Genomic DNA, 11,831 nt, shown 5'->3' with positions numbered 1-11,831 from the left:
AAACTGAATTAAACTTTGGGCTGCAAGTGCACTGTACACATACCCTAGTGTTTGCTTAAACACTCAGGTATACTTTAGGCTTTATGTGCACTGTACACGACATGGTGTAGAGCAGGGATTCTCAAATCTGGCCCATGGTATCCACTTTCCTGCAGAGTTTAGCTGTAACCCTAATCAAACACACCTGAACATGCTAATCAGTGTCTTCAGGATCATTAGAAAATCACAGATAGGTGAGTTTGATCAGGGTTGGAGCTAAACTCTGCAGTGGATTAGCCCTCCAGGGTAAGATTTGAGGAACCCTGGTGTAGAGTATGCATAAAAAACAAAGTATACTCTGGCATTCAAGTAACCCTAAACTTGCCCTAGCCATAAAACCTAAGTATACTTTGGGCTTTATGTGCACTGTACACATAGCCTAGTGTATGCGCAAAACCAAAGCATACAGTAATCTGGACTTCATGCACACTGTACGCATACTAACATTGCATATTAAAAATGTGTACTGTATGATAAGCATACCCTAGTATGCACATAAAAATGAAGTATGCAGTACTTTGGGCATCATGCTCACTCTATGTATGCCCTAGATTACGCGTTCAAATTTTGGGCTTCAAGTGCACTGTACACATACCCTAATGTAAGCACAAAACCAAAGTATACAGTAATTTGGGCTTCATGCACACTGTATGCATGCCCTAGCATTGCATATAAAAAAAAAAAAAACCAGCATACCCTCGTATGCACATAAAAACTGAAGTATGCAGTATTTTGAACTTTACAAGCGAAGTATGCATAGCCTAGCGTACATGTAAACCATACATGTAAAACATGTAAATGTAATGTACATGTACATGTAAAGCGTACATGTAAAACAAGTATATAGTAATTTGGGCATCACACGCCCTGTATGTACACCCTAGCTTATGGATACAAACTGAATTAAATCTTGGGCTTCAAGTGCACTGTAAGCCTAAACTTGCCCTAGCATAGCCATAAAACCTATGTATATTTTGGTATTTATGTGCATTGTACACAAACCAAAGTATACAATAATTTGGACTTCATGCACACTGTATGCATGCTATCATTGCATATTAAAAAAATGTGTACTGTATGGTAAGCATACCCTATACACATAAAAATGAAGTATGCAGCACTTTGGACTTTACAAGCACATTATGCATAGCTTAGCGTACATGTAAAACCTAAGTATACAGTACTTAGTGCATCACACGCACTGAATGTATGCCTAGCTTAAGTGCATACAAACTGAAATAAACCTTGGGCTTAAAGTACACTGTAAACTTAAACTTGCCCTAGCATAGCCATAAAACCTAAGAATACTTTGGTATTCATGTGCATTGTACACAAACCAAAGTATACAGTAATTTGGACTTCATGCACACTGTACACATGCTAGCATTGCATATATATAAAAAAATGTGTCTTGTATGGTAAGCACACCCTAGTGTGCACATAAAAATGAAGTATGCAGTACTTTGGGCATCATGCTCACTGCATACACTAGTGCATGACTAAAAACTTTAGTATACAGTACTTAGGGTTTAAGAGAAGCAAATTATGCTTTGGATTTCACCTGTTGGGTTTTAAATTTAAATCAGTTATAAACCCTTCGTGTTTATCTTACACTGCAGCGTAACTGAACTGGCTTAGCATGGCGTCTGACTGACAGCTGAGAAAGGTTTATGCCGCTGAACCGCCGTTAATTCGGTTGCATTTGGCGCAGAGCACGGGAGTATCAATTCGAGAACTGCGCAATTGTGTCAAGTTTGGAAAGAGCGAAATCTGTCCCTGTGTCACGCCCACCGATTTCCGAAAACACTGGAGCCTATTGAGCCGAGAGGCTGGCGAATCGATCCGCAGCGAAAGCCAGCGAGGCCTCGCATCGCATCGCATCGCATCGCTTCGGCGTCGTACATGATCTGCGCGAGCGCTCAGTGATGATGCGGTTATCTGTCGCCGGCTCGCGCTGAATCTGATCCCGTCGCGCGTTGAATTTGATGTTTGACCACTTTGCCCTTTTTCCTCGGAGGAGAGAAAGAGATGGGATCAGGTGCTGTGGATTCTTCCCAGTGGCTGTCAGTGAAGGAAGAGACTATTTTCCTTCACGATGGACTAATTCGGGTCACGGACCTGGCAGAGCTGCCCAGTGAAATCGGAGTATCTGAACAAGGGGAATCCGAGCAGGAGGTATGCATTTATTATATCCGTTTCATTTAGATTGCGATTAGCGATCGCATTAGACGTCAACTTAATTAGCTTAACACCAAAGTTAACTAACGCTAACTCGGGACTGGAAAACGTTCGGCCAAAACAGGCTTGTCAGATAGCAACATGCTAATAATAAAAGGCTCTTGTTGTGTTTATTCAAGTTAATGAAGCACTTAGTCGTGTTAAAGCACATATCGTGTTTTTCCGATCGATGTTAGTTGATGTAAACATGCTCTAAGCCCGTTATGAGCAGAATCAAAATAGTATTGCCACAAATACAGAATTTAACGGCCGATCGATTTGCGTTGTCGTTAACGAAGCTTATAAACTCCTCTTTAAGGTTGTTATTGTAAATGTATATGCCATATATAATGAGAGGCACACAGTTTTTGTGTGTCTCTGGTGCTTGACGCGTTAGCATAGCACAGACAGGCTAGTATTAGGGGGAGTTGAATCTCTCGCTGGCGTGTGGCAGGCAGCTAACGTTATTGACCTGTCCGTAGGATTCATGTTACAATTTAAGGTGGAAACCACATAGGTTTAAGACGATATATGTAGTTTTGATGTGGAACGTCAAAATACGACAACTTATAGTTATAATAGTGACATTTACCTCAGTACGATAGGGCTTTCCCCGCTATTATAGTAACCTAAACGCTCTAACACAAATGTTGTCCTAAGCACACTGTCATTTTCATCCATAAGTAATAAACTATGAGTAGTCGTGTTAAACTATAGTCATTTAGTAGCGGCTAAAGGGCGTTGTTAGGCGGCGTACTATCTATGTGTCCCAATTCGCATACCATCCACCCTAAATAGTATCCGAGATTAGAATTAGTGTGCCCCAAATAGTATGCTGCAACGAGTATACCAAGGAAACCAGAATGGCTTACTATTTCTGGTGGATTTGTGTGGGCAAAGATTCTCTCATTAAAGGAAACATCTGTGTCTGAATCGTATTTTGTGTATCATATTTATGTATCATATTGGAGAAAATGTAATTGCGATATGAGTCTCAAGCTGTGTCCCAAATGATGCACTATGTACTCTACAAGCTGTTTTTTTTTTTATCTTTTAGATGCCACAGACCCCCAAATATGATAGTCTTCGTACAAGGGTCCCTAATATTTAAAAGGACTCTAAATAGTTTCTTGCATAAAGACCTAATTTATATAGTGAAAAATTAATTCAATATTATTTTGAAAATGCTACATTATTACTGATTGTAGTACTGTACTTTTTGATATTTATTTAGCTATTTTAGTGTTGTCAAACGATTAATCGTGATTAATCGCATACAAAATAAAAGTTTTTGTTTGCATAATATATGTGTGTTCTGTGTATATTTATTATGTATATATAAATACACACACACGCATACAGTATATATATTTGTAAATATTTACATGTCTATATTTATATTCATATAATTTCTATTAAAATAAATATATTTAATATATAAACATAACATATTTTTCTGAAATAATATATATACATGCATGTGTGTGTATTTATATACATAATAAATATACACAGCACACAAACATATAGTATGTAAACAAAAACTTTTATTTTGGATGCGATTAATCGTTTGACAGCATTAATTTATTTACTAAATTACCCATTTATGTTCTTATTTAGTTTAATCAAATATTTATTATTTTATTTATTTTTACATTTTTTACATTGTTTGAACCTGGGCTCCAGTTTGAAAATCGCTGCTCTACCGTCTGGTGCACACTTTGGTTAATTAATTGCACCATCCGGTATTTGAAGAGCACTTTTTAGGGCCTGTGCACCTCTTGGAATTGCTCTGTTTATTCTTTTTTGGAATTTTCAGTGTGTGCACACTTACTCACACTATGCATACTACGAAATAGCATAGACTAGTATGCAAACTGAGATGCATCTACTGTCAGGGCCCGTCCCAATACCACACTTGTGGTCATTGCGCTTGGACCACTTGTCTTCTTACATGATGCATTTCCTCCAGTTTATATACAGTATATTTACCCAATGATATAATTGCCACAGAAGATATTGAAGTATATTTTTCCTCCCATCTCGTATCTATTGCCTTTAGGGGTTCTATTTTTTGAAATGGAAATGTCCTAGCCTTATGAGCAGTTGATTTATGCTAATCGAAGGACTGTTATGTTAATAAGTGCTGTCATTCGGTTATGTTTATTATATTAAATATGTATCAGCACATTACAATCATTATGGCTTGAGTTAAGGTAGCCTATCTTCTGATTTAAACCGTTTATCATACAGATTGAAAGCGTGAATCCCGTCTCTCTCCCTCTCTCTCTGTTTATGGGTGTTTGTGCGTGCATGCGGGGGAGAGGTGTGATTTTCGAATAATAATCGTATAATACCCAGCGATTTTTTTTTTTTTTTTTTTTTTTTTTTCCGAATATTATTTTTGCTTGGAATGCCCATCCCTAATTATGACATGTCATGCATTCAAATCAGAAACGTCACATTGATGTAATCTAAACAAAATAGATTATATTGTGATCAATAAACCCCAGTAACTACACCTGATTTCAAAATTATGAAAAATTAATAATTTCTGTTACTTATCTATTCATGGTATCACAAACATATGTGAAGAATACTGCGAAAGCTCAATGTTAAACACCATTTGGCTACAAACTTGCTTTCCGTTCACTGATCTTTATATTATACGTAGATTATATGATATTATCCATGTTGTGTTCTTCCAACATCACAACTCTGCCATATCAGCGTTTCACGTTTGTAAATTAGAAGAAGGAAAAGCACAGATTTTTACCTGGTTGACTTTTTTATTTGTTTTAGCACTGAATACTGTAGCAAGACTGCAAAACTCCCAATACAGGCCATTCCCATCTGAGAAACATCTCCAGAAACCCCTTCTCCTCCTTTCCATCAATCTGGTTGTTTTTCCTCTCGTTTGTTGCCATCTTGCTGTTTCAGTGTTTGCCATACAAATGTCACTGTGCACTTCCGGTCTGTTGCAGCATGCCTTTATTTTGATAACATACAGCTTGATGAATGCCAGTTATTTTATCCCATTTTTAAAACGTCTGTCTTTTGATTCTACAGGTGGAAAAACACACAGGTAGCAACAGTGAATATAATCTTCTTTCTGGCAAAAGTGACATCAATGAGTCTAAAGTTTGACATATGAAAAATGCGTTATATATATGATGAAAAATGATTATATATTATGCAGTTTCCCTATTTTCAGCATAGATGTCAAAACACTACTGAATAAATGTCTAAATGGATCTTACAGCATGGGGAGAAGTTGGTAAATAAACAGTGGTTTGGGACAAATATAATGTAATTGAATTGAAAACTGTGAAATTTTAGGATGCTCTGTTTCGTCGGCCAGACGTGTTCAATGCGTGAGTCATTTGTTGTGAATTGGACTAAACTGGTTGCTTTTTGTGTGCGGCTCGCAAGGGAAAGACCTGTTATTTTCTGCTGTACATCACTGATGGTAATGTGTCAGATGTGTTTGCTCAGTAACAGAATAAACTTCTGACTCATTACTTTCAGTCATGTCCATCTTGAAATGAAGCAAGTTTTGTGTGCTTCACTGTAAAAAAAAAAAGCTTCAGCAGATTTTTGAGTTTGCTCAACTTATTTTTGTGGGAGGTTCTCACATTTTTGTTGTTTCTCAACTTAAAACGACAAGTTGAGAAAACTCAAAAATCTGCTGAAGGTTTTTTATTTATTTATTTTTTACAGTGTTGTAACTTAAGCCAGTAGAACCAGGCCTTGTTTGTCGCGCACTGAGCAAATTACCTGAGAGTAATAGCTAGATTAATTGTGCATTTAAATAATTATATAGAGTTGCCAGGAATGTTTTCAGCATGTGAGCTACAACCTGAAATTGGTCAAACTGTCTAGTGGAGAGGAATCAGAAAGAAATGCTCAGCTAGAAAGGAAATACCTCACTGCTTGAATTAAAGAAACAGTGTTGAGCAGGTATAATAGATAAAACAGTATTTTTAATACTTTTAATCATTTATTGATTGTATAACCCTTCAAATATGAATATATAACAAAAATTTGTTTGACTTGTTCGATGGCAATGTATATATTGTGAGATATGTTATTATTGACCAACATTATAAGAATATTGCACAGAGCTGGACAATAATTCAATATTCAATATATATCGCGATATAATTTTTTTCAATAATGGTGATATGATTTTTAAACACATTTCCGATATTTCCATATTCATTACCAGTGTTTCCCATGCATTGATTTATTTGTGGCGTTTGAATTCGTTGAATAAACATGAGCACTGCACGTTTCAAAATCAAAACGCGGCGCAGGTGTTTGTATCTGAAGGGAACCGACTGTCTTCAGAAAAGTTTCGATGGCATTTTCATTTTATCTGATAAAGTAGGGTGTATGAGCGGAGCTCTGCTTTGATTATAGCCATTACTGGATAAACCGCTGTTTCTACTGCTATAAAAGCGCCTCCTGCTGGCAGAGAATGAGTTTGCATGTTTTTGTTGTTGCTCAATTTTTTTTTTCTGTTTTCTGCAGCAACCCGGAGCACTTCTCATATTCTTTATCCTGGATGAAGCGCATTTGTTTCAGTCTATAAGAATAATCAGCCTACACTACTAGTCAAACGGTTTTGGGTGGTGGGGGTATTGAAATGTAATACTTTTATATAGCAAGGATGCTTTAAACTGATCAAAAGTGATGATAAAGACATTTATAATGTTACAAAAGATTTCTATTTCAGATAAATGCTGTTTTTCTGAACTTTCTATTCATCAAAGAAACCTGAAAAAATCTACTCAGCTGTTTTAAACAATACTAATAATAGGTTTTTGAGCAGAAAAACAGAATATTAGAATGATTTCTGAAGGATCATGTGACTGGAGAAATGATGCTAAAAATTCAGCTTTGAAATCACAGGAATAAATTACTCAAATAGAAAACTGTTATTTTAAATAGAAAAAATATTTCTTAATTTGACTTTTTTTTTTTCTTCTGTACTTTGGATCAAATAAATACAAGCTTGGTGAGCAGAAGTAAATTCTTTAAAAACTTAAAACTTACTGTTCAAAAACTTTTGACTGGTAGTGTATGTTATAGTTTGAAGTTAAAGATAATTTTCACTTGAATTGTTAGATACAATCCCTGAATTTGACAGCGTTGAAGCAAGTAGCTAATTTTAGATTAACCTGATGAGGGTCTTGTGACAAAATATGCTTCAGGTTTTTTTCTGTGCTCTTGCAGATCTTGACATTCGAGACCAAGAACCCAGTAGAGCTCGCCGAGCGCCTGCGAACCGTCTGCGGAAACCAGAGTAACGCTTACACCAGACTTTTGGAGTACCGTCTCAATGCCCTGCGCGGTCTGTGGGGGGCGCAGCGGCAGCTGGCCCTGGAGGAGCAGCAGGAGCATGACGGGGTCGTCCCAGGGAGCTCCGGAGGGGCCGACGACGAGACGCTGGCCCTGCTTAAGCGACAGGGCTTCCTGCAACCTCAACATCACCACCATCCTCACCACCCTCCGATGCCCGCCGGCAACGATCAGGCGCCGTTTACCTCACGCGTCGGCCTCCTGTTGGTCTTTCCACTACTGCAGTCGCAAACTCGGCACGACCCTGCGCTCTGCGGCGTCACCGCTGAGGTCCTGCTCGCATGTCTGCGTGACTGCCAGCCGCTCAGCCTGGGCAAGGAGCCTGCAGACTGCCTTAATGGCCTGGAGAGGTTGCTTTGCTCCTGGTTGGAGGAGAAGAGTGAGCCGGAAGGAACGGCACAGGCAAGACCACTGCTCACCCAACAGCAGAGGCAGAACGCAGCAGCTGCTCTAGTGGCTCTATCATGTGCAAGGTGAGTGCAGTACAACGGCTAGGCCTTTCGCAATAATCAGTATATCGACATATCACACAATATACGTTTATGACCTCAATAAATTTTGGTGACGCAATATATTTTTACATAAAAATGAATGCAGGGCTCTACAGTGCGACTATGAAAAAATATTTAGCGCCTGTGCGACTGACCCGATCAGCATATTTGTGTTTGCACTAGGGCTGTGACGGTGGCAGATTTTTACCACCGCGGTGGTAATGGACCAACTACCACCAGTGGCGCGGTGTTGTGTATATTTATATATTTAATTCTGAAACGCAAAAATAAATAAATGAGGCTCAATCATCTATTAACAAACATGCGTGTTTACTTTAGCACTTCCGTCAGTGAACACTCAGCCTGCAAAACACTGAAATAAATATCAAAGAAATAATACAGTTAAATAGGAAAGTGGCCTTAAATAAGAAAGTTAAATACACTCTGTCTACCTCACGCAAGCGGCGCGGCGAGAACCCATTAATCAGTGATGCTGTCTACAGTAGACGCGGTGATACGACACGAAAATCCCTCACGCGCTTCAGATGAGCAATGCAATCAATCCCAGTTCTGAAGCCCCTTTTACACAACACAGCCAGCGGTGAAAACACAGCGCGGCTGTCGCTTTCTCTCATTTTGGATGCATTTTACATAGTCAAGGCTCGTGTCATGGACTCGAGGCGGACGTTACCATAGTAAACGCAAAGCGTGACAAAATGACTCTTCACTAAAGTCAGCTCATCCAAAACTTGTAATTCTGTGTCTGTTAACTCACTCTCATGTTGTTCTTGCACGTCAAGCATGCTTTTAAACGTTCGTGTGCTGTAAGGTGTGCATTATTGTTATTTCCCATTTCATATTTTATAGTTATTTCTCATTTCATAGCCCGGCCGCTTCTTGTTTTTAAATGCAAAATCTCATTCTCTGTGAATAGCCGCTTAGGACGCAGCTCATGTGCATGAAGCGCCATCTATTTCCCTAAACAACCGATTTTCTGGCACAGAACGAGAGCTTATTAAATCACGAACACGATTATTTATTTCTGCTAATTATTATTTTAGTTTCGTTAGTTTTTCAGTTACTGTTGTTAGTTTCGTTTAGTTTTAGTTTTTCATTTATTTAGAAATTGTAATTTTTTTTCAGTTTACAAAAATGTTTTTTGCCCAATAGTTTTAGTCTTAGTTTCAGTTTTCGTTTACGAAAATAACCTTGGTACAACAAATAAATAAGAACTGCTGCATACATTGTATGAAGTAATCAAATGTATAAAAACACTGCATATTCTTCACAGTGTAAAAATAAATATTTTATATTAAATATATTAAATAAATATTTCTTCTTAAGTTACAAAAGAGTAACTTTTGTCAAGAGTAGTGAAAGATTTAATGATCATGTTTGATTAACATGAATGGCATGCTGCAGGAATATTAGACTGCTGTCACTTTAAGAGCTGCCCAGATCCAATATACTGTTACACATGTGTTTTCTTTCTCTGCTGTTTGCTTTCACTTAAGACCTAAATTACTGTGTTTACGAGGATGCATGCAAAGACGGGCCGTTTGACACATACAAGTAAAACAGTAAAATTGTTTGCATGACAGATTTATTCAAGCATGCATTACATGATGAAGTCAACAGGTTGAGTAAAAATATAATGAATATGTAATTAGGGTTGAAAAGGGGTGCAACATTTTCGGTATATTACTGGAAAATTCCCCAAAATTTCTGAAAGTTTCCAAAAAATGCTGGAAGGTTTCCAGAAATTTTCCACTCCTTTGTGACCCTATATGTAACATATTTGACATATATTTATCAAAGTGCTTCTCTCTAGAGTTTTTTTAATTTTTTATAGCTGATTAACAGGTTTATGAACATTGATTGTCTTTCCTGAGGTAAATGTGATGTTATGTGACATATTGTTTTATTGACATCTTTCCACGGTTGAAACACTGAGTGATTATATGAGACATGATAATGATCAAATTAACATAATTTGAAAGCTGAGACTTTATTTCATATTAAAAGTTGCAAAGCACAAATCTTATTGTGATTTATTGGATGACAGGTGCTGCAAATAATATTCAGTGAAGTTCATGCAACAGAAAACAGCACAAACTAAAAGATCGATCTTGAGATTTAAGAATCCAAGTCAGTATTGAGTAAAAGTGAGAAATTGATATGGTTAATCCAGCAGCACGGAGTTTGCTTGTTTGTAGTTTATCCACGTGCATGCAACAGACAATGAAACAGTCAAAATCCACCATTGGAGAAACACTTATTAAAAGTCACTGTTTCGGTCAATGATTTCAGCTCTCCAAAAATAGTTCAGTTGAAACCAAAAATTGCTGTTTTGGCCGAAAATTTTCAGTAGCTGAAATTTCAATGCATCAGTAGCTGTTTTCTTCCGTAACGGGTCTTCTTCCAGGCTAGTGAAAAGAAAAAAATCTAAAATACACATTTAAGTGTTTTATTACACTTTTTTTTGCATCTTTGTATTTCAATTACAAGTTATATCTTTAAATGCTGAGATTTTTCGCACTTACATAAAACTTTAGTTTTATTACTATCTATGTTCTGATGGAGTTTTTTTTGCCTGATTTATATTACATTTAATTTCATTAAAACAAAGTGATTTTTTTATATATATTTTTTTTTTCTGTTGACAGTTTTTCTGATTTATGGAGTAGTAAAAATAGATCCATAATCCCATATGTAACTCTTAACGTGCAAGTAATTTAACTGTATTTATACGGTGGCCGAGAGAGCTCAACGCACTGCAAATCGAAAAAACACCTGCAAATTAAGAAAACAACTTCATCAATTTGACAACACATGCGCTGCAAATACTCACAACACAATCAAACAAAGAAACGTGCTGCAAATAAAATTCTTTATTTGGTTGTGTTGTGAGCATTTGCAGCACCTGCTGTCTAACTGATGAAGATGTTTTCTTGATTTGCTGGTGCTATTTCTATTTGCATGTGTTTTCTGAAGTTGCAGCGCGTTGAGCTCTATCGGCCACCGTATATTTATGTCAACAAAATGAAGAAGAATTTTAAACCTGGCTTTATACAATGTTCAAAATGAACATTAGGAATTATGATGATATCTGTTAGTTACATTTTTCATCTCTTAGTATGGTTGCACCAGTAAGTATGGTACTCTCATTGTGTTTTTGGCCCTTTTTAAACAATCAGTTTATGCAGTCAATCGTAAATGGTAAGCTGAGACACACGGCACTTTACTAAAGTACTCAGTGCCTCTCCTTCAACCATTTTTGATCTGATATGTCTAGGAAAGATTCTCTCTTGATTTCATCGCTACATGCATCACTATCTCAGTCAAAAAACAAAGGAAAATACTGCAAGGAAACTCAAAAACTGTCATTCTGTCTGTGTTTGCAGGGGTTCTCTCAAAACGTTCATTCACACTGTCCACCTGCTGCAGAAACAGACAGACCTGGGTCAGCTTCCAGTGGCTGATGTTCTCTACAGGTGAGCTGTGTCATGCTATTACTGTCTGTGAAGACATATTAAACTGCTTCTGTTAACTGTTAACTCTTATGAATGGTGCTGAATAAACAAGGTGGGAATTGTTAACCAGTTCTAAAACTGTAACTTTAACAGAGGGAGTTGTATTTTATGAAAGGTTTTACTGGCTGTTTTTTCTGGAGATTTATTGACATGATTTTTCAGAATGGCAAACAGAAATTAAACTGCT

General features: G+C 37.1%; 1 protein-coding gene across 4 annotated transcripts in view; it reads left to right on the top strand.

Moving 5' to 3' along the window:
- The first annotated feature begins 1,600 nt into the window (after positions 1-1,600).
- The window catches only part of LOC131543754 (probable E3 ubiquitin-protein ligase HECTD4), a 93,405-nt gene continuing 83,174 nt past the window's right edge, over positions 1,601-11,831 (top strand). For all 4 annotated transcript variants that reach the window (XM_058781503.1, XM_058781501.1, XM_058781502.1 and 1 more), the window contains exons 1-3: positions 1,601-2,214; positions 7,495-8,093; positions 11,516-11,605. In XM_058781503.1, coding sequence (XP_058637486.1) covers positions 2,068-2,214; positions 7,495-8,093; positions 11,516-11,605 — 836 coding nt within the window. In that variant the 5' untranslated portion in view covers positions 1,601-2,067. The remainder of the gene's footprint in view (positions 2,215-7,494; positions 8,094-11,515; positions 11,606-11,831) is intronic.

The sequence above is a fragment of the Onychostoma macrolepis genome, chromosome 07, assembly GCF_012432095.1.
Source record: "Onychostoma macrolepis isolate SWU-2019 chromosome 07, ASM1243209v1, whole genome shotgun sequence".
Taxonomy (NCBI): domain Eukaryota; kingdom Metazoa; phylum Chordata; class Actinopteri; order Cypriniformes; family Cyprinidae; genus Onychostoma; species Onychostoma macrolepis.
Note: the sequence above shows the minus strand (reverse complement) of the source record. Positions and strands in the feature narration are given on the sequence as shown.